Source organism: Erithacus rubecula (genome assembly GCF_903797595.1).
Source record: "Erithacus rubecula genome assembly, chromosome: 1".
Classification (NCBI taxonomy): domain Eukaryota; kingdom Metazoa; phylum Chordata; class Aves; order Passeriformes; family Muscicapidae; genus Erithacus; species Erithacus rubecula.
In genome coordinates this window covers 32,192,097-32,216,710 of record NC_136658.1, presented here as the reverse complement: position 1 = coordinate 32,216,710, position 24,614 = coordinate 32,192,097, and the positions used below count along the sequence as shown (strand labels likewise).

At 39.3% G+C, this 24,614-nt stretch overlaps 1 protein-coding gene across 10 annotated transcripts in view; it reads right to left on the bottom strand.

Annotated features, from left to right (window-relative positions):
- The window catches only part of DLG2 (discs large MAGUK scaffold protein 2), a 966,889-nt gene that overhangs the window by 497,634 nt on the left and 444,641 nt on the right, over positions 1 to 24,614 (bottom strand). For all 10 annotated transcript variants that reach the window (XM_079303594.1, XM_079303596.1, XM_079303599.1 and 7 more), the window contains one exon: positions 19,503 to 19,664. In XM_079303594.1, coding sequence (XP_079159720.1) covers positions 19,503 to 19,664 — 162 coding nt within the window. The remainder of the gene's footprint in view (positions 1 to 19,502; positions 19,665 to 24,614) is intronic.

Here is a 24,614-nt window from a genome sequence, read left to right as displayed (position 1 = left end):
TGGAAATTGTCTGTAGCTAAGGTGTGAAGGTAACTTTTATTCTTTATCTTCATAAATCAAAAGAAAGATTCGAAACTAAAAGAACTGCAGCATATGTTCTGAGAAAGTCTGTGCATATTTTGTCTCATATTCCCCATAAACTGTGCAAATAATGGATTATTCACTCAATAACAGAACAAAGACAGGAATCAGGTCAGCTAGACCTGAAATATTTCATTCAATCCAATACAAAAGTTTTTGTCTGGAAGAGGGAACATTACTGCTTTTGCTGCATTTGCTTTTGGATATTTTGTTCCATTTTGGAATGCTAGTTTAAAATAATGAGTCAAAAATGATTTTGCAGCTTTATATAATATGTCGACTTTTTTGAAACAAACTTTTCACTAAAAATGTCAATAAAAAACACTGGAATTTCTGATAGTTTTTCTTCTTCAGCCAGATGAAATGATTTGTTGACTTTCATTTGGAAGTTTTAATGTAAGACTGAAATAGCTTTTTGTGGCAAATTTGCTATTAAAAACATCACTATCTGTACTCATGCTAAACACCCCATGTTTAGATTCTTAGTTTTAGCTACCACTTCTGACAATAAATATGCACTTCTGATTGTATATTTCTGACAATAAATATGCACTTCTGATTGTATATTTTTTCACTGAAAAGTTTGGTTTTATTGCAGCCATGCCACTTAAAACTGAGAAAAAAACCCCAGTTCTTTCCCATATTTAAATATGATACAATTCCTTAAACATTTCAGAAAAATCACTAAATACTTACTAATTTCATCAGTCTGCTTCTAGAACAGGCATCAAACTGTGCAGCAAAACCCACAAGAAATTGTCATCATCTTGTAGGACCAGCTTTTTTGTTTGGTTGCCTTTTTTGAGACTAAACCAATAGGAAAAAATCCTACAATTTCATTTTGTCTACAGCAGTAACTCAGGAGCAAGTGAAGTTGGGCATTAATTTGTGCAGACCCTAAGGTGACACCCAAAAATTTGTCCTTCATTTATTTGGGGTTTTGAGATTTAGACTGAACTTGAAAAAGAGATTATCAACAGTTTTTTGTAAATGAAATTAGTAGAAAACCAGACTAATTCCACTAAAACATGTTTTGTTTCTCTCAGTCTCATCAGTCAATGAATCAGAAACGTAACAGAAATGTTCCAGATGTAACTCTTTCTCCAATTGCAATTATCTTTTTGTTACAAAAGTGCTAAAGTTAAGAGTGTGATAAAAATAGAGCATGATAAAAATACATCATAAAGTTCACAAGTGAAGTTTCAAGTGATGCACACCATATCACTTTATTTTTATTATGTGTCCAATGAGCATGCATCTCTGGTATAAAATCATACAATAAAAGAGCAGTGGAATGTTTTTACAGTGTAACTTATTCTCAGAGTTTCAATTGCCATAAGATCTTTGAGTCCTGGAATGAAAAATAAAATAAATAAAATAAAGTACTTTTTATTTTGTAATAACTCACAGAGTGCTAGTTTATCTCTTATGAAGGAATTTCAAACATTGCAGTAGGGTTTTTTTCTCTTTTGCAGGTTCCAGAAATTACCCTTGAGCTGGCAGATTTCTGGAGCATCCAATCTGTTCATCCTTGAAAAGGTTATGTATGACAGGTTATTATGTTCTACTAAACACTGACCTGTTTTATCAGGGTGAGATCTATGGGACAGCAACAAGCATTGTGCTCTACAGCTTCACTGAGAACCTCAGCAATTTATAGCTGCCTATCCATCTGCACAGTGCCATATGATCCATATGTTCTGGCTTTTTAATCTTCTCTCTACACGGTCCTGATTTTTCATGCTTGCTCATGAATATTTCCAGATTCCAAAGAAACAGACCCATGAGCAGCAGAATAAACAAGACCTCCCTTCCTCCTATGGCTCTGAGCTGTGTTGTTAAATTCTGGTGGCTAATAAGGTGTTGGTTCCAATGGAAGTTTCTGCTGCAGCAAAATTTCACATTTGCTCTTTCTCTCTCACTCCCCCATCTCTTAATTGCAATACTTAATCTGTATTCACTCACTGGTATTTATAGCAGATGAGTTTATTCTGTATCTTTCCTCTATTTGGTTACCTCTTTTTATGGAAGTCATAGGACTTCCTCTTCAGCTACTGACCCCTTTCAGAAAATGACAAAAAAAATGACAAAAAGTCAAAGAAAATCAAAGGGGGCAAAAAATTATCATTATGGCCTAACACAATATTGTTTTAGAAAACATTTTTCTTTTCTCATTGCAATCCATGTTTCCTCACCTTCTTTATTAATTTCTAAAAGCTTTATGCAATACAGCTTCTTATGGAATGAAAATCTTTCCAATATTTCAGCTCTTGGATTTTGCCATTCATTTGTAAAAATTCTGCTTATTGAATTCAGTCACTTAAAGATTTCACTACAAAACTGGAAGCCATTCCTAAAACATTCAAGCAGTAAATATTTATGAGTAATTTCTATTTTCCTCTCCACTGTAGATACGTATATTTTTCAAAATTGCATTTTATCATCTGTTTATTCTTCCAGTTCTGTTTAATTCATCTGAAATATCTTATAGGTTTATCTTCTTTTCACTGTCCAAAATAATGGTATCCTATCTGCAAACTGTCCTGTGTCTGTCTAGCTAATAATCATATTTATACTTCTATAGCATTGCCACAGAAAGATTTCAAAATGTGCATAGACTTTCCCTGGTCCAGGCTGTCTTGGGATAAACTTAGCCATAAGCCTTCTACCATTCTGCAGGTGATCCATTCACTGAGTTTGTTCTGATCACTGGCATTCTAACCTTCCCTTGTATATTATTTTCAGAAGTGTTTTCTTTCCTTGGTGTGTTAGAGGGACAGGACTTTGTGAAAGTTATTAAGTAAGTACAAATAAATTACTTGAGCCTCTTTGCCACTTACTACTAATTTACTGACACTATCAGAGATTCCATTAAGCTAAAAGAAATCCATTTTTCTTTTAGGGAAACTATTCCTGTTTGTTACGATCCCATTATGTTTATCTCATTAAAAGTACCTGGCACAGATTTTCTGAAGTAATTCCCAGGATCATCTCTAGAGTTTCTGAAAAGACTGATAAATATTTCCTGCCATCCAGTTCTCTAAATGGAACAGCTGTGACACTGCACATTTTTATTAACTACCCATCAGCCATCCAATTCTACTTCACTAATACTATTTGTAAGAGAGTAACATTTTTGCCTATTTTTTTTTTCTTTTGAAAATATACAATACCACCACCAACTCATAAAAATCTAGAGTAAGGTTACATCAACTGAAAATTTACCCTTATCTCTGGAAAACAGACTCTACTAAGCAGATACAGTTCCGTGCTCCTAGGACCAGGTTTTGTCCCTGAAGTACATAGACAGTTCTGGGAGCTCTGAGGAAAGTCCCACCCCAAATCTGCAATAGAGTGGTGGGCACAGATGCAACAAAAGCAATGAGGACATGTGTGTGGTAGGTTCCTACTCTGTGGCCTTAACACTTCAGAAAAACAAATGTCACTGGAGTAGGAACACCCAGGATCTACATGGTCTACCACTGCACCTACACTAATTAATCTGTGAGAAAATGCAAAACACCCTTGTCCAATGCCCTGACCACTTTCTCCATCTTTGCAAAAAAGAGTGAAGTGGGAGCTGCAGGGTAGATGCAGTACATGGGAAGGCTAAGTTTGGGATGGTACTAAAAGCATGAAAACCACTATTTCCTGTCTTCTCCATCTTTTTAATTTTTCCTCAATGATTATTCTTGCCCCAGACTGCTGGAGATGCAGCTGCCTTGGATAGCCACTGTGCCCCTCAGCAAATGAATGCCCTTTTCCATAGTTAAAGAGATATCAAAGCATTCAGACCACGTCTTAGAGGGAAAGGGAGGCTGAGAAAGACACTGCCAGCTCAAGGAAACAGCATTCTAGGAGAAGAGAAAGCATTTCCAGAGTATAAGGACTTCTGCAAATCAGCATCTTGACATTCCATAACGTGTTGCCCTAATGGTTCTTGTGTTTGCATATCAAATTGTCAACTTATTTCTTCTTGATAAGAACTTATCACAGGTTCAAATGCCACTCTGGTCCCCAAGACATTGCCAGAGAACAGAATTATAGTACACCATGATGCCCTCCACCAGCACTTTTGGAAGATATAGAGTACTAAACCCATCACCAAATAATATTACAATACTCAAATAAAATTACAGAGAATTTTGATTTGACAGTCTGTCTATCACAGGTCTTCAATATCACACCCAGCAGGCCAATAGAAAGAGTTTGTGAGAAGAAAGATGGAGATGGGTGTCCCTAAAAGCAAAGGGCCCTCAAAAGGGTGTGCCAAAACTTTTAATACTATGTGTCAAGTCTTTTAATAAAGCATTCACCCTACCATAATTAAGAAAACTCATTTACACTAACCATTATGATGAAAATTATGTTGAAAAACCCGTCTAATTGAAAATATAGTAACGCTCATCAACTCAGTTAAAAACGTGTAGAAATAAATCAAGGACATTAATTGATTAACACAGTATAAAATGGTGGCAGCTAGCTGGGGGGGATTCATTTCTACATTGTGCAATCCTGGCAGATTCTTACAGACTCTATCCTTGGAACCATTTTTCTCTAATACCTAGGCTGTTTGTTTTTTTCCCCCAAAATGTGTACACTTGTCCATGTGTTTCTCACTCAGTGAGGTGCAAAGCACTCATGCATGCTAACAGGGAAAAGCCTGTAAATGTAACAAGATAGCACTGGTCTAGAATTCAGCCTTGAGATATGAACATCTCCAGCTAAAAAAATTACAAAGGAATTATACACTAATTTAAAAGTAGATATAATTTGATTGTAATACATAGATGATTAGATAAAATTTGAATATACACAGGAATTCCTATTAATTTTTGCTCATTTGCATTTGTTTTAGCCTGGGCAGCTCTGTGGTATCACAACATTAAAGCTTTTCCTTGTCTATATGATGCTTAGGACAATGGGGCCCTGCACTGCTATTATAGCCCCTGGGTAATACTATAACCCAAATTATCATCATCATCATTCAGATTGAATTAAGAGGCTTGGAAAGAATATGCATCTAGGGAGGAATCTCCAGACCAGTCTAGCTTAGATCATTACTGAGAGCTTTAATGAGAAGGGCAGTGGCACATCTGCTTTGATGCTTTCAGGGGCTGGAAGGACTGCATTAACCTGGTCAAAAATCTTGATGTAGCAAAGATGAAACAATCTGAGATATGCTACAGCATGGTGCTACAGAATGGATGAATTTCATCCTCTCCCACACCTCTCATTTTATTATCAGATGAGATTCTCAAAAAGAATTTAAAAGAGTTTGTGACTTAACAGTTCTTTGAAAATCAAAGGGAGATGTATTCCTGCCTAAATTAGGCTGAAACCTACTTTTCCCAAAAGCCTGAATATAAAAGAATCCAGCTTTTCAAGATTATATATAAACACCACCGTCACCCCTGGGTTTAACAGTGTTTGGGAAAATTTTGTACTTATCCACCCACACATGATCTAACTGAAGTCTGCAGAGCATTCACCCACAGATGGAGATGACCCACTGTGTTTGTATCCAGAATGGTGGAGCAATGCTAACAAACCCAAAATTTCAGTCAGAGTAGTCCAGCAAAAATCATTTGGGGGCTGCTAATTTTGTTCAGGTTTCTTCCCCTGTAATCCCCAGAGGCAATGCAATGAGCAGCTCCTTTGAATATTAAATTATTAAAGTTCAGAAGAATTTAATTAGTATCTCACCTACTTACCATCTCACAACGATGCCTCTCCTACAATTATGGTACTACATTACAAGCAATTTCATCTTAATTGAATAACTGGAATAAAACCTGGGTTCCAATTGCCAGAATTATCTGCATTAAGATAGCCATAACTGACTTAAAAACTAGAAAATGTGAGATAATCTCTACGCATGCAGATTTAGAGCAGATTCTCTTGTATTCAGCCTAAATATTCACCCTTAATATTACCATATTCACCCTAGAATTACCATACTGTCAAAAGAAATGCATTTAAACAACACTGAAGACATGTCAGTGTTTCTGGGTATGAGCAGCTGAATAATCACAAAGTCAAATGAGGCTGCAAGGTATCAAAATGTAGGCTCTAAAATATTTTCAAATATTTTAACAGTTTGTGCCTCTTTCTCCCCAGCTGCATATGCCTACATATACTTCAGCAACTGACTGCCAGACTCCTTTCTCACAGTTCCTCACATTCAAATTATTTGTAAAATAAATTTTCTCACAAAGTCTTGAACTGGAAGCAAGAAAGAAAACAAACAAAAACAAAATTGCAGGGACAGTGAGAGTGAGAATAAAAGAGCAATGGGATAAAACCCAAATTGTATTTTCCTCAGCCTGTTTTTCTACCCTGCTGCATTTCCTGTGGCTCCAAGCTGGCTCAGATCCCCTTTGGTTTGAGATAATGACCTGGCATAGAAGTCAGTTGCTGAGTCATTCTGCTTCAGCAAGAAAGTATGAGGAAAAAAGTCAGTCTATGAAAGGTGGAAAGTCACAGATGTGTTTCCAATGGCTCTATCATCCAGCTGAGTACACAGAGTTTCTAAGTCATTCTGCTCTGAAAGACAAACCTGTTCAGGGAAACACAGAGCCATTAAGGTTGGAAAAGACCTCTAAGATCAAGTCCAACCATTAACCTAACACCATCAGGTCCACCACTAAACCATGTCCCTTTGTAGCACAGCTACATGTTTTTTGAACACTTCCAAGGATGGCAATTCCAACTTGTCTCTGGGTAGCCCATTGCAATCCTTGACCACTCTTTCAGTGGCAAAGTTTTTCTAATATCCAGACATTAGGAAATACCTAACTCAGCTTCTCTGCAAGCTGCCCTGTAAGAAGAATTTGATGCTGGAATGAGGAAGATACAGCCCCTAAATAAAGGCACACACAGTCCTCTGAAGGCTTAGGTGTGGAAATTCTCAGTACACAAAGTGATGAAGGAGAACAGGAGAAGTAAACTGTTTCTCAAAGTAAATCAAACACTCCACCTTTCTAGTAGCTACAATAGACTGATGTACTGGTGCTCTGTGACTGTGCTCAAGACTGCTTTTCTTCTGTTCAGAGACATCACTGGAACAGGCTCCCAGGGCAGTGCTCACAGCACCAAGTTTTGCAGAGTTCAAGATGTGCTTGGACAATGCTCTCAGGCACATGGTGTGATTCTAGGGGCTGTCCTGTGCAAGGCCAGAATTTGGACTTTATGATTCTTGTGGGTTCCTCCCACCACAGGATAGTCTGTGATAAATACTGATGTGATGTTCTGCCTGGTTGATTGTTGCCATTTTGGATAGATTCAGCTTTATTTATTTTTTTTTTAATTACTCTCTGAGGAATAATTGCTTAGTAGTCCTTGTGGCTGACTTTGCACTCCAAAATAGAGGCAGGATTAGAATTCCCTAACCCCAGTATCTTTAGGAGAGAGTAAGTAAACAGCATGTTCAGAAATGGAAGCCTGACTTCAGTATTTTAACCTGAGCTTGCTTGAACTGGATTTCAGACATTTCCTGGTATTACAGGTATTAGTACAAGAGTACAGAAATGCCCTTGGGTTCACTTCACTATTCCCATTCATACTTGCCTTAAGTAGATAGCAATATCTCTAGAATACTGAAAAAATAATGCCTTTTCTAAACAGAAATAAAATTATGAAGATGGCAGTTAGGAAAATAACCCAGTTTCAGCTGAAATCTCTAATTCAGTTCAGATCTGCTTAATCTGCAGGTTTATTCAAAACATCAAAAGAAATAAACTGCCCAACAACTCCTAAAGAGGAAACAGCAGCATTTTCAATGGGAAACTATCTGCAGGTGTGGTCTTCAGAAGCTGTTGATGACTTCCACATTTCCAGAGTGTAAAGTTGTAAATTTTGTGCTATTTTGGCTAATTCCTAGTAATTAATATAACTATTTATGCTCTCATCACTGAAATTCTACTTCCCTGCTTGGCATTTGCTCATCCAATTGATCAAAGGCACAATTTGTGAGACTGACTTCAAAGTAAAAATTTGGTTATTTTCTGTAAAAACACCATTACACTTTTTAACCTTTCCAATGTAATGTAATCAATTGTAATAATTTTATTAGGTCTATTATCAGGTTTAATGATTTTTTTTTTTTTTTTTTTTTTTTTGTGTGTGTTTTGAAGTGAAACCTTCAACAACTATGGGGTGATCAAATCCAATGCAGCAATTCAGGCAGATGCTTATTAAAACTGGTGGGAGGAAGGCTTTGAAAAAATCATCTAGGTACACTTTCTTTGAGAATGTGGCCATTTCCTGCAGAAAACACTTCAATCTAAAAAGCTGGCTTCTAGCTCTTATCTATGTAAAAGTCTCATTCTGTTCATACTTGGAAGATAGATGCAATCTGGTGTTCATGAGTTTATTGGCTGAAAAAATTGATTGCAGTTTCTTTGGCTCACAGTTTCTGTAAGTATTAGTAGAATAAAAGCTGCCCTGAGTGCAGCCATTTCAGGGGCAACTGAGATCCACTAGACTTGATAATATTCAGCTGTATTTCACATTGCTTTTGTTCAGGGGGAGGGGAACCCACCTTTCAGGAGCAAGAAAAATAAGAAAAACTGTTCTTAAAGTCCATGTACAACAAAGAGGAGACAGGCAGAGCTGTGTCTCCTGCTCTCTAAAGCAGCCAAGAAGCAAAATGATCAATAAGAGTGCAGCTGTCTTGTACAGGAGGGCATCAATCATTACACCTTCAGAGAACCCTGGTACAAATTTGTACTTCATGGGTGGTTTGAAGGATTAATAAGATCCATGTCTATGTGTAGGAATGGAAATAAGAGAAAATGTAAGAGAAGCAGAAATACAGGAATGGATCCTGAAGGTAAATCAGAAAAAGGAAGAGGGAAAAGGAATGCTGATTAAGTAAGGAAAAAAAGAAACAATATCATGCAAAAGGAAAGACAACACTGTGAAAAAATCAACTTAGTAAACAATGCAGATCTTAAAAAAGCCACCTGAGTCATCAAGACTGCTGACTATTTTTTTGACATTATTCCCAATTGTATCAGCTTCAGTAGCAATTTTAAAAGATTATTAAAAAGCAAGTAACATGATCTTCTGAAATTGATTGAAGGGAATCAAATGGCAAAAGGCATTTCCCATTTAAAAATATTTTTGACAGAGATCTTCTCTTTTGAGAAATCTCAATTAGCCATTGATACCAAGATCACAGAAGCACAGAATGGTTCGGGTTGTAATGGACATTGAAAATAACTTAGTTGCAAGTCCCCTGCCATGGGTGGGGAGACAATGTCACACAATAATAAGGTTGTGAAGAGGTCACACAATAATAACCTCAGAAACTCTTATTTAGACTAGATTCTTGAAAAGAGTTGGAAAATAACAGCCAGTTCAGAAAGGTCTATTTTTCTTTTAAATGTCAAAATTCAGTTTTTTTCACAGCTCCACAATCCACAATACTAAAGCAAGATTAAATAAGAGCTATGAGAAATAGGAGTTTAAAAATTTAGGAAATAGCTAAAGCACTTCTTAGTCAGGCTGCCAAGATACTCTTTCATAAGGCTTGACTAAAAGGATTCTGTTCTCTTCATCCTGGGGGCTGCAGTCATCCAGAGCTCCTGGAACTGCAAACTTCTGCTTTTTTTTACACCTGGTACTGACAAAAGCCAGAACATTTTTGATGTGTCACATCATCAAATGTATAAACACATGTATCTTCTAGCAAGTGAGTGAATTATCAGTATATTTCTCAGTGAAAAGGTACTATGGCACTTTAGTGCTCCATTTAAATTGTAGAATACATTCCCCATGTCAGCAGTAGCCAAAGTCTGACAGAAGGGCATTTCAGCTACAGAGCTTAGGGAAACAACTGGTGTTAAACCTGTCTGACATATCTGAGAAAAATCCCTCCTGTTACAGTCTGACTAATAACACCAAGATGCTTTATTGCACTTTTCAGCAGCAGGTCACAAAACACTTTGGAAAGGTGGCAAACATCATTACAGATACTTTGCAAATATTCTGGTACCTATAGACTTGGAGAAAAGAACTGGCAGAACATACAAACCCTATGTTCATAGCATCTAGTAGTTAATCCATGGATTTACTGCATATATATCATCTATTTCAGATGAGAAGAAAACCCTATTTATAATAGTCCATCTCTCAGGGGTTTTTTTTATATTCTATGAGTATTTCACATGGCCAACACATCAAGGGGAAAACAACTCAGAAAATTACAGGAAGCAAGGAATAACTAGTACTATGCAAAGCATTAGAGAAAGACAATGAGAGAAGGGATTCTTGGAATTTCTTATTTATTTGATTATGTGTGAGAGACGTGGTCAGTAATACCTGCAATATGTCAGACTTCCCCCTCTCCTCCCCACCCAAAAAAAAAAAAAAAAAAAAAAAAAAAAAAAGGCTCAGGAACAAGACTATTGTAAAAAAAAAAAAAACCTATTCAAAAAGAATAAAAGATAAATCAGCTAATTAATACTAATAGATAAAGCACCCAGTAGATCAAGAACACAGAAAATCTCCTGAAACAGAAATTCAGATTAACATTTGAAAAGACCTTCAATACCTAGGAGGCCCATATCAAGTAAACAGGGTACATGGCCTGAAAATATTCTTAAATTCCTTTGAAAATTCCTGTCTTCATTCTTCAGGCAAGTCTAACAACATACACTGCTCTAGTAGTTACTGTCAGAACTTGCTCTGCTTGTGTCCATCAGAGGACAACATTTATTTTGCCAAAAAATAAAGGATTGCAATGCCTGAGGTTTACTTTAAGTTCCTGAGATTTCTCCAATTAAATTACCCACTGACAGAGGCAAATTTATTTGGTTTCTTTTTTTATTCTGTCAGAAGCTAGGAAGATAACAAGATACTGTCTGCAACTACATAAATCATGTGGAAAGCCATCAATCAGAAAGCCAAGGCAAAACATCAAGCACACAAAACAATGGATTTAGCTGTGATGACAAAAGCAAATAAAAGTATTCTTCCCTAATAACTCTTCTTCACTGTAACATTCAATTTTTGCACCATTTCAGGAATTTCTTTAGAGTAAGACAAGGACTCAGAAATGAAAGACATTCCTGCCCACATGAAAATGAGACACAAATTATTACTCAAAATGCTAATCTATAAGCTGCTTATTTTGACTTGAAACACAATGAAATCAAAATTCAGAGCTACTTTCTCCACTTCCTTAAGAGCAAGAACAGGCACAGGCATATTGTGAGCTTTCTTTGTCTCTTTCAAATCCGATTGCATTTTTATATTAAAAAACATAGATTACAGATACAGATGTATGATATATGCTTATCTGCTGTTACAGCAGGAGATAAGAGAAAAGTACATGATTAAACATGTAACAAGTGCTGTATCTTAATGAAGCAACCTACTGAATATTCAGTGGAATCCACTGACTGCAGCATGGGGCTTTGCCAGTGACTGCATACTGAAAAGGAGAGAGGGGGGAAAAAGGACAAGACAAAACCAACTCCAAAACACAAAAGCTAGGAAGCTACAGGGCAGTGATCAAAAGTATTCTTATAAGATCATTGCTGCTGGGCTGAGCCACTCTGGGGATAAAAAATGCTTCATGCAGATTAGCTATACTTATGAAATGCAGTCAGTGTAAGCAAAGGATGCAAGATTAAATTTTAGATGGCTTGCTAATATATCCATGCATACATTAATATGTCCTCTATATAACCCCAATTAATTCTGCAACTGCAAGAGAAAACTTCAGACTGCTGTTCCTGACAAGTAACAAAGCCTCAGCCTCTCTCAGTCTTCCACGGCTTTGAAAGAGCCTCTGAAATGCAGCATCTTTGCTCAGGAAGAACAGCCTGTGCTGAGGCACTGCCTCAACTCTTTGTCACACCTCCACTGCAGAGATTAAAGCAAATTCAACTTTTTTTTTTTTTTTTTTTTTTTTTTCTTTCCTATTTGAACTTCATCTCTATCACAGGGTTCTTCCCCAGTAATAGGAATTAAGGAATTGCAGCAGTTCTGGGAAAATAAATGTGGTTTCTTACCACAGACAAGATTATCCCCAAAACACCAGGAACTACATTTACACAGGACTATCAGGCATGGTGATGCTGAAAGCTGTAGCAAGCAGCTTTCTCTGTGTAAACCTGGTTCCCTGGGGGCTAGGGGTATTTGCATTACCTGGGCAGAGGATTTCCCTGCAATTGCTCAAACCTGGTCTAGTGGAAGGTGTCTCCTGCCTAAGGCAGGGGGTTGGAACTAGATCATCTGAAAAAAATGAAAACTAGATCATCATGCCTTTCAACCCAAACCATTCTGTGATTCTGTGTTTCAAAACAGCCAAGCAGGTCTGTGGAGTGTATTTCCTCACACTGTTTTCCAGCTCTGGGCAGAAACATCTCAAGTTTATTTACAAGTCACATGATCCACTGAAACATCAGGAGAGTCTTGGACTTTATTCAATTTTTTACAGTACCCGTGACCAGTGCATAACTTTGGTCTTTATACAGAATTCAGTACCAAAAAATAGTCCAAAAGTTTGCTGAATTGAAAAATGAGACGGTTGCATTTGGGAAAAAAAAAAAAAAAAAAAAAAAAGCTATATAATATTTTGACCTTATTTATCCAAATTGTCTTCAGAACTCAATTTTTATTGAAGTCAATGTTAATTCATGAAATAAATAGCTCTTGTCTAATCTACATTTTTAGACACAAAAAATTACTCTTTATGACAGTTCCCAGGAAGCTCAGGCTAATACATTTTTCACAGAATCATTAATCATCCAGGCTCATCCTCAGAGCCTCTTTCCCCATCTTTGTTAATTTGTCAGACAAACACAGCAACCACTGTAGTGAGGTCTGACTCACCCCTGGACAGGGAAAGCTTCAGAGGTGGGGAAAAAGCTGTTTACAGACAGGAAAGGGCAAATGACACATTCCAGGAGCCTTCACAGGCATGACCTTCCTGCACTCAGGTAGATGAAAAGAAGAATGATGGACATTCAAGGGATACTACATACTCACTAGGAGATAGGAATTGGGAAAGAGAGACACCTGCCTTGGAGCAGAAACAAAACATCTTTCCCACATTAGATATAGAGAACCTCAAAGAATCTTCTGGTCACTCATGGTGAGAGGGGATCTGTATTGGGTCCAGTCCTGTTTAATACCTTGACTGATCATCGGGATGAGGGGACATTTGCAGATGACACCAAGTCAGAGAGTGCTGATTTCTGGAGGTAGGAAGGCTCCAAAGGGGAACCTGGTCAGGCTGGATTGATGGGCTGACACCAACAGAATGAAGTTTTATAAAGTCCTGCCCTTGGGACATAGCAACCCCAGGCAGGGCTGCAGGCTGGAGCAAGAATGGCTGGAAAGCTTGGAAAAGGCCCTGGGGGTGCTGGTCAGCAGTGGCTGAACATGATCCAGGGTGTGCCCAGGTGTCCAAGAAGGCCAGTGGCACCCTGGCCTGTGTCAGCAGTGTGTGGCAGCAGGAGCAGGGCAGGGATTGTCCCCCTGCCCTGGGCACTGCTGAGGCCACAGCTCCAATGCTGTGCTCAGCTCTGGCCCCTCACTGCCAGAAAGACACTGAGGGGCTGGAGCGTGTCCAGAGAAGGGACACGGAGCTGGGGAAGGGTCTGAGCAAAAAACTGATGGGCAGTGACTGAGGGAGCTGGGGGTGTCTAGCCTGGAGAAAAGGAGGCTCAGGGGGACCTTCTCACTCTCTACAACACCTGGAAGGAGGTCACAGCCAGGTGTGGGTTGGCCTCTTCTCCCAGGCAACTGAACCTGTGCCAGGGCAGATTCAGGTTGGGTATCAGGATGAATTTCTTTATGAAAGGGTTGTAAAATATTGGAACGAACTTCCCAGGGAAGTGGTAGTGTGACAATCCCTGGAGATGATCAAGAAATGACACTCAATGCCATGGTCTAGCTGACAAGGTGGTGATCTGCCAGAAACTGGACTCCATCTCAGAGGACTTTTCCAGCCTAAATGATTCTGTGATTCTATGACTCAAGTAATGGGTAAGACAGGGCTTCTTGCCATTAAAAAAAAAAGTATCAGTGTGCTCTGGCATTGGAAGAGGCAGCCCTCCTCTTCTGTAAAGCAATTTGTACAAATGCCAATTCGTGGATAACATTAGATTTGTGGACTGCTGAGCCCATTTGTTCCATGTGGAGATGGTTTTTCTCCTCTCTCCACTGGAAAATCATTCCATCAATCCTAACTTTCTGCAAGCTGTCAGCAACCCAGCTGAGCTGCAGAACAACATCCTAGGACAGAAAGAAAAGGAGTTATAGCCAGTGTGGCTCCTTCCCTTCCAGAAAGTGAAGCTATCAAAGATGAGGCAACTGAAGAGGTTCATTACTGATCATTCTTGTTTGAAAATAACTTAGCTTAGGATAGTAACAGTTATTTAACTGGTTACTTGTTTTTGCTCAATTTCCACTGATGCTTACAGTTGAAGCTGGCATTAAATTAGGAAATGGAGATAGCTGGAATAGCCTGACATTTAAAATGCTCAGAGAACCAAAAAGATACAAGATCCTTACAAGCATTTTTACTCTTCAGCTTATCTTAACAAAGTGGAGCATAAAGTTTTTGAAAAACAAAAATAAATCTAACATCACAATAATACTAGTAAGGTGCATGTAGGAGCCAGAGTTCTCATTCATTTAATGAACACTCATTAGCTCTTTTCCTGGGAGGAAAGGGAAGAGGCACATATTTAATTTAGAGACAGAGCTTGCACCTCTGATTTTCAGGTACTGTTGTGTTGAATTCAGATTTCCCAAAACACCAGAGATTCACAAGGCACTTTTTATTGAATTAGTACTTTCTAAGGCATCCAAAAACCTCTCAGTAGTATATCATGAAGCTTTACAGATGCAGACAAAGGAATTCTGAGCTTACTACACCATCTCGTGTCAAACAAGGGGAAGTGCAGGAAAGTTATTTTAAATTCCCTTTTCATTACACTACACTACGTTTTTCCTTTAAGGGATTATTAAAACACAATTCCATCACCTCCATAAGTTCAACAGAATATTTATCATCTTAATAAGGCAACTCTAACAAAACTTCTCTAATGCTAGCATTTTCCCAAATGTTAATACATCCACGTAACTGAAAACCCCCTTTACAACTCCAGTGTTTGACATTCAGAGCTGCTTAAGCTGTTGAAAATTGTATCTTCTGCACACTAATAGGCAGATCAACCTTTAACAGGAGTTTGAAGCTTTCTAAAATTAAGCTTTTTCCAGAACTAATTTGACTGCACATGACATGCTACAGGAGAGTAGAAAAGCAAAATGAATGCAAAATATAAAAAGGTGAAGAAGTGGAAAATACAGGGAAAATAAAAGAGGGTCTGGTTTGCAGCAAAACTGCTCTTGTTCATTATTATTTTCTAAAAGGGAGTAATCTGGCTAATGCATACTAGATTTTAGGTACTTGGAAGATCATAAAAAACATTCCCACCTTCAATTTCAGAAAATTATTCACATTTCTAAACAGTATTTATCATAATCAGTATCTGTGTGTCTCAAAGACATTTTCAGAATGTATGAGGACCATATTTCTTATTGTTCAGCACATAAAAAAAGTGCAAGGGTGTTGAAGAAAATTAGTTCTACCTTTTGGTTTCCAAAACAACCTCCTGAGGTAATCAATAATTATAGAATCATGGAATCATGGAATCACAGAATGGTTGGGTTGGACAGGATCATTTTAAAGACCATCTAGTTCCAGCCCCCTGCCATGGGCAGGGACACCTTCCACTGGAGCAGGGTGCTCAGAGCCCCATCCAGCCTGGCCTTGAACATTGCCAGGAATGGGGCAGCCACAGCTTCTCTGGGCAACCTGTGCCAGTGCCTACCACCCTCACAGCAAAGAATTTCTTCCTAATATTCATTCTAATGATCTAATAACAATTAGCTCCACTAGGGTGTTTCTGGACTACATCAAAACACACAACCTAAAATATGAAATCAAAGCCAAATTCTTTAAGAATTTCTATACTTCAAATTGTAAGATGCATCTGTTCCATGCAAACACAGGCCATATCAGGCATTTTAAATCATGGGTATTAATAAAAAGATTGTCTGAATGCTTCTATTCTGAGTGTCAGAAAATGCTTCAAGAATCTCTGGAATGTTTTACCTGGAGATGTACAGGGGAATAGATAGGCCCACAGTTTCTCTTCCTGAATTTCAGCCATCCACAAAGCTTTCCTCTGTAATGGTGCGAGCTTATCCTCAAGCTGGCAAGCTGGATTATGGTTACAAACTGAGGTGTTCACTGAGAACTGGGGAGCAGGGTGATGGTAGCAAGCAGCCTCCATGCACAGACAAGGTGTAGCTCCTATGGCTGTGAGCACTGGGCACTTGTGAGGGCTAGAATCAGCCAGCCCAAAGGGAAATTTTACAAAACACAGAAACAGAATCACAAGGATGGAAGAGACCTCCAAGATCATTAAGTCCAACCCAGCCCAACACCTCAACTAAACCATGGCAATGAGTACCACATAAAGTCTTTCTTTAAACACATCCAGGGATGGTGACTCCACACCTCCCCAGGCAAACCATTCCAGTACTTTATCACTCTTTCTGTAAAAAACTTTTTCCTAATATCCAACCTATATTTCTCTTAAGTGCAGCTTAAGACACTCATGTGTCCTCTTGTTCTGTCAGTTGCTGCCTGGAGAAAGAGACCAACCCCAACCTGATTACAAACACCTTTCACACAGCTGTGAGGAGTGGTAAAGTCACCCCTGAGTCTCCTTTTCTCCAGGCTGAACACCCCCAGCTCCCTCAGCCATTCCTCACAGGGTCTGTGTTCCAGTCCCTCATCAGCCTTGTTGCTCTTCTCTGGATGTGCTCAAGGGTCTCCTTCCTAAACTGAGGGGCCAGAACTGGACACAGCACTCAAGGTGTGGCCTCACCAGTGCCAAGTACAGGACATCATAACTGTATGATCTTTGCAGATTTCTTTCCAAATGAACATAATTTTTATTCTGCCAAAGTCAAGTCACTTAGGAAAAGTGATGTGATTAGGATGGACATGTGGCTTGTTCTTGGGAAAATATTTTGGTTCCAAAGTATTTTAACTAGATTATTTGTATGCTCAAGCATTTTCTTTTTTTTGATATTATTTCAAAACAATTATTGGGTAATCATCCTGTCATCAGCGCATCGTGCAGTCACTAAACTGCTTCAAAACTTGCTGGAGAGGTGCACCCTGGTGCTGCAGTCCTATGGAGAAATTGAGGCAGTGAAATGCAGCCAGGCAGTGACTTAACCCCACCCAGCCAGGCAGCCAATGTGCTTGTGTGAGTGATCAGATGGACAGTCCTAATGGCACACAGGATATGATGGGATCCCTGGGTTGGTGTTAAGGAAACTTCCCAGTCTGACCATTCCCAGACTCAAACAGTCACACTCCCAGCACCAGAAACTGCACCTAATGCATTCCTCAGAACTTGGTACAGGCAGAGTCATGACTTCCATGCATGCACATTTTCCCTTTACACCTAATATTCTGGCTTGTAACCAGAAAAGTGAGGCAGAAGAATTCCTCCAGCCTCCTGAGCTAAGTCTCTACTGAAGGTTAAAAGATGGGACATAGACAGCAGGAGAAAGGAAGCAGGAACTTCAAAGCCATTTGAAGAGACAAACAGCTAAATTTAGATTAAATGGCAGGCATGAGACTATTAAGTGGCAGATATAAGACACTGTGAATCTGAAGGAAACAAGGGGACAGAGTCAAAGACAAAAATCCTCATGCTGAAGGGAGAACTTGCAGGAGACACTGATTTCCAAGAGGAGATACTATACAGCTCCTGTCCTACCATCACTTCAGAAAACAGCAGCAGACAACAACTTTGCCCTGGGACAAGAGCAAATAAGACCCCATGGGAGCTGCTTCAAGGCAAGTGTGCATGTCTGGGGACACCCTTCATTTCACAACAAGCTTTTTGACATCATTGCTACACCCTCAGCTTGGGTTATGTAGCCTTACTTGAAAAGTCTCCAAATGTGAAGAACAATGTCTGGTTTTGACCTTCATGGACAAGAAACACCACAGTAATCACAATACTCAAGGAGTCCTAGACTGGAACAGGAATTTTTCCTTTCCAGGCCAGAAATTGCTGGGTCTGTGATTGTCCCCTGATGCTAAGCAGAGGCCTCATGGAGGTAATCCTTTCCAAATAACTAAAGTGATAACCTCAGCACAAGATGCTCTATCACAGCTTGGTACTGTTGGCTTCTGCAGTAAAAGTTAAGTAAGTAACTCAGAAAAGTGCTAAAACCTGACAAGAGAAGCATTATACAAACAAAACACAGGACCAACAAGAGCAGAGGACAAAGATTCATTTGCATGGCTATTCCATGAAGGCTCAATGAACATCAGCTGCATTCACATCAATCTTTAATAATAAACATTTCCTCTCACTTGTAACCACACTGTAAACACGTGCTAGGCAAGCAGTGCCCATTTCACAGGCTTTGAGCACCAGAGGGAGCAAAGCCCATCTGCCTTGTGTGCTGGAATAAAACTATTACCCAGAACATCACCATCTCTAGTAAAGAATATTATTCTTTCCCCACTCCTGCACTTAGTTTAGTAGAAACTAAAACAGAAAATCCATCATGCTAATCACTGCATCCATGCTCCTTCCACAAGAGAAGCTCTAGAAACATTTTCAAACCACTACATTCTTATTAAAGGACAAATGTAAAATTTCAGGAATGGATTGCTTTTTGGTTATATACATTCACTAGGAAAAGAAACATTTTTGCCCAACGAGATATGTCAGAGGACACCAGATTCACATACAGCTAAAGCTTCTATATTTTATAAACAGTTGCCTTAGTTAACAGAAAGATATGTCTACAGCATTCTGAATTGCATCAAAACCCACAGAAAACTGCAAGTGCTTGAGCAGCAAGGATATGAATAGAGGCAAATGAGCTCCCTTTTCAGACATAACTTGTGACTTTGATATAGCTTTCTGAGAGATGAAAAAAAAACTAGGATTCCATCCGATGGTTACATATACAGTATTTTTTTTATTTTTTTTTTTTAATTTCTGAACAAGGATAATCAGGAAGGGAAGTCTGCCATTTCAAAATCACTGAGGCCAAGGACCTGCATTATTCCTTTCACAATGCACAAAAAACCCAAGCTCATTTGCCAGGAATTATTTTTACTTGAGCAAAAGCCTCACTTAAAGCAGAAAGCTCACATCTCTACACAAAGCTCTATCAACTAAACTACCACCTGTTCCACTACAGTGAGCCTTAAAAACCCATCACAGGACAATCAATCTGCAATGATAGATTTCAGAAAGCAGCTTGTCTGCTTGTGCAACAAAATAAGTTTCCCAGGCATTTCATGTCTCGTATTTGAGGACTAAAGCCATGAGTTGTATGGATCCTACCTTCAAAGGAGAAATGTGTGACTGTAAGACGTATCCATGGACATTCTCTATTTGAGACAAGTTCTTCTCTGACACATGAACAAGCTCTGGGCCTCTCACTTCGTGGGTTAAACGAGGCAAAGTATGGTCGTGTGGAGCATCCTCATCTTGATAACGATATTTCTGGAAGAAGAAAACATCAAGAGAGAACAAATAAGCTTTTAGGAGGTAATCCCTGTATTTTAATATAATTGTGGAATAGAAAATAAAATATGATACAGTAGACAATAATCATCGGATTCCCTAGTGTGTTCTGGAGAGTATGAGTCATTCTTTTTTAACCATTGTATCAAAGACAGAAATGCAGCATATGCCACTGATACACAAAACTTTCACCATCAAATAGACATTTGAGATGACACACTGATAATGAAGGAAAAGAGATGTTGATCAGCTAAGCTGTAGTGTCAGATCACGTTTCACATCCCTGTGTTAATAATTAGAGTTCTACAGCCCTTCTCTGCAAAATACTTGAGTTATTTTCCACTTGGCAGTGTGTACTCTGATGCTGGAGAGAACACGTGCACTTCCACAGAGCCACAGTCCCACAGAAGATGTCCCTGCAGTAAAGTTCTATCCTTATACTTTCTCCATGGAAAGGCAACATGAGGGACTTGTTCAAGATCCCATATGAAGCTTGTAACAACAAGGAATATAACCCTAAAAATTAAATTAAATTATCTCATCTGTTCTCCAGCTAGAATGCTTTGTAAAAAGGTGTCATCCTCTTCAGCTGTGTGAGGAGGGGGATGTTGGATAAAAGCCTAAGTCTTGTTTGTATGGCCATATAACAAAACTAAGTCTGAACCAGGAACAATCACAAGAGCATCCCAAAGCAGACCTGTCCATGCAGCAGACCTCCCTGCTGCCCATCCATTTCACTGTGACCACTCAGCTATGGAGTGTTATTTCATTGATCATCCCTCCTAAGGAAATTACCACAGTGTATTGCTGCCTTCAGTCTTATAAACATGGAAATGTTTCAGCAGTTGCCAATTATTTTCAGAATACACATGTGACATGATTAATTATTTTCTTCTTTTCTGGGATATGCCTGCAGACCTTCACATATTCACTTTTCAGATAATATAATTAATGAATATATGAAATGACTGGCACCAGCCAAATATTATTTGGGCAAGAAGCCATCAGCCTAACAGATAGTACTCCAGCCAATGTCCCATTTAAGGCTTGGCACACAGATCATTTAAGCCACAACCAATCAATTATTTTTTTAATTGAGTGAGTACTTTTTCTAAAAAGATGACTACTTTGGGGCATCCTCTTTAAAGTGAGTCATTTGCTAAAACATAATTAGGAGAAATAAGAGCAGAATACCAGAACCATCTCATTAACCCAGGAATGGGGAAAATGGACATGTCGAGTGGCTGCTTCTTAAGGAGACAAGACAGGAGTGACAGAAGCCATGAGAAGCTTTACCATAGAATATAGAACCACTCAGGTTGGAAAGGATCTTTAAGATCATTGGATCTCCAACCATCCAACCCAGCCCTGTCAAGTCCACCACTAGACTATGTCCCCAAGTGCCACAAATGCACAACTTTGAAATATCTCCAGGGATGGTGAGTCAACCACTTCCCAGGCAGACTGTTCCAGTGCTTGACAGCCCTTTCAATGACAATTTTTTTCCTAATATCTAATCTAAATCTTCCCCTGGCACAGCTTGGGGTTGTTTCCTCCTATCCTATCAGTTATTATTTGGGAAAGAGACCTACCCCCACCTCACTACAGCCTCCTTCCAGGCAGTTGTAGAGACCAATAAGGTCCCCCGTCAGCCTCCTCCTCACCACACTGAACACCCCCAGCTCCCTCAGTCACTCCCCATCAGTTTTTTGCTCAGACCCTTCCCCAGCTCCGTGTCCCTTCTCTGGACACGCTCCAGCCCCTCAGTGTCTTTCTGGCAGTGAGGGGCCAGAGCTGAGCACAGCATTGGAGCTGTGGCCTCAGCAGTGCCCAGGGCAGGGGGACAATCCCTGCCCTGCTCCTGCTTACAACACTTTTTTGCAGATACAAGAATTTATACATAAATATATACAGGCTTCCCACTTCTTGCAAGTTCCTTATCTTCTGGGTGGATGTGGGAGGAGTGGAGTCACTCCCACTCTAAGGACTGAGAACTGCCCTGCAAAATAGGACTTGGAGGTTCTTGTGGATGATAAGCTGAACATAAGCCAACAGTGAACAGCCCAGAAAGCCAGCCTCATCCTGGGCTGCATCAAAAGAAGAGTGGCCAGAAGGTCAAGGGAAATTATTCTCATCCTGTATTCTGATCTTGTGCCATCCCACCTGAAGCACTGCATCCAGCTCTGGGGTCCTCAGCACAAGAAAGACACTCCCTCCCCTGTACCTGTTAGAGCAGGTCCAGAAGAGGGTTACAAATAGGTTTAGGGGGGTGGAGCACCTCCCCATGAAGACAGGCTGAAAGAGCCTGGTTGTTCAGCCTGGAGAAGAGAAGGGTTGAGGGTGAGACCTTTCAGTACTTTAAGGATGCTTATATAATTTGATATAGGCATGTAGTGACAGGGTAAGGGCAAATGATTTTAAACTGGAAGACCTTTGGATTACATATCACAAAGAAATTATTTCCTCAGTGTGATGAAGCACTGAAACAAGATGAAACTCCACAGGGAGGTTGCAGATGTCCCATCCTTGGAAGGGATGTTCAAGCTCAGGTTGGATGGGGCCCTAAATAATCTAATTTAGTGGATGTCACTCCTGCCCTTGCAGGAGGTTGAATCTTTAAGGTCCCTTCCAACCCAAACCATTTTATAATTCTATGATTCATTCTATGATTATAAATTTCATTATATATCATTCATATAATATTATATATATAGATACAGATGTATAGATATCACATATATGCTATTCTTTGCCGATGACTTTTGCTGTTTTACACTGCCAGAAGCAGAGTGATGTGGCCTTAAAGAGAGAACATCTCTTTCACATCACTAAGTCCTTTCCCCATCATCACACTGCAGTGTAGCTGTTGCATAAACAGGAGCCAAAATCCAGAGCAGACTGATTCACCCTCAGCCCAAAGAACAGAACACTTGTGTGGACCTCCACTGATAGACTTGCTTTATAATTTGAAATTATCTATTTATCCAATAACTTTGCATTCTGGGACAACTTCAGTAATATCCATGTTCATGTGCCAACAACTGAGAAGTTTACAGAACAGATTTCCACTCTTCTATTTGTCTTTGTCTCCCTCCCATCCCAAGCCCAGCCTCTCCTTCTTCACAAAGTATAAGCCTAGAGCTTTTCTGGGTCAATCCTGCCATGGGTTTGCCTCATGTTCTTAGCACCAAACTCATTGATTTTCATACATCTTTCCTCCCACAGCATCTCTTCATTGAAATGCTTTCAGCTGTGAACCAAAACAGCTTGACACAGCAAAAAGCCAGTGGTGAGGCTGAAAATTCCAAACCAGAATTAAGACACTCCTGCAGAAATGCCTCATTCATCTCCATCACCCTGCTCTGACGGGCTCCTGCAAGTGTCCTTGAAAAAAAACCCATTCCCTAGAAACCTTTCTCTAAGGATTAATTCAAATTTCTGGAGGGAAAAACATGATTGCACGGAAATGCTACTCTTCACTTAACAAAAGAACAGGTGGATGTCTTATGATAATTAAATTACAAATCAGTGCCTGCTGCTGACAGAGTATTGTACACTGCATCAGATATTTAAAATCCTCTGTAATTACCTATAATGGGGGTGTGGAGTGCACTGCTGTGAATTTTTAATATGAACGGGCCTTTCCATAAGAGATCATTCTCTCTACAGTGTGAGGCTATTACAGCATCACTGCTCCTCACATCATACTGTCTAAAGGAGTATTTCTAAGGCTGTGATTGCCAAAGAGATGTCAGCTAGACAGAACTGAAGACGTGAATCCAGCAGGAGGTAATGGTCAAAAAGCTTAAATTTCAACAAAGGCAGTTCTCAAGTTACAGTAGCCAGAGTACTGCACTGGCATGAAAATACAGATGTTCTTATGACCTACCTTTTACAGATTGACAGTAATCAGGATAGCTGGGAATCTGTCATTCAATTTTGAGCCAAAGAGAACTGGTATTTTTACAAAAGTTTGTTGGTTTCTGTTTGGTGACTGGTTTTTTTTTGTTGTTGGTGGTGATTTTTTGTTTCTGTGGGTGTTTTTGGTTTTTGTCATTGCCATCAATTTGCAGAAAATGCAAATAGAACATTTCATTTTATATCAGGTCAAATTGACCTAAGCTGCTGAATGTGGCCCAGATGGAGTTACCATTCAAAAGCACATGTCTCTGGTTCTCTACACAGCTCTTTGGCTGGACCACACTCCAATTCATCACACATTCCTGCAGCTTGCAATAGGAGGGCTGCAAAAGGAGGGAGCTAAATGTGTCAGAGGAGTCACAGGCTCTGCAACACCCTGTGAAATGAGCAGCCAGTGAATCCTGGTCTACAGAGAATCCTGACATATTAGAAAACACCCTGAAATGTCAGGAGACACAGAGATAAAAAAGAGACATTGCTTTCCACTCAGCCAAAACTTTATAGTAGATATAGCTTATGGATATTAATAATGAAAAAAAATACTACCACATACTATGAGATAATAACCCATTCATGAGTGAATCCTGCTCCCCATCACTATTCAAAGCCAGTGTGATAACCAGTGGCCAGTATATTATGTTTTATCTTGGGAAACAATAGTAATACTACCAGTTTTATCTCTTACACATCAGCATTTGGAATGTAATTTTTCTTTTACAGTCCTCCTAAGGAGGGGCCATAGTTTTGCTCCTTACAAGCTGTGAGTCTTCATATAACCCATTTGACATTGAGACCACATTAACATTGAGAAAGGAAAAGAATTTCTGCAGAAAATTTCCCACAAGGCAATGACCTCTTACAGATCCAGTAGTCCCACTGCAATCTGGAAATTGGCAAATTATGCCAATTTCTGGGTCCCAATACTATCTTCTTCTTAATTCTCCCTCACTTGCCTTTTCTCAGTATTAGCAGCCAACAAAAAATACAACCATAATGGACTTGGTCCCT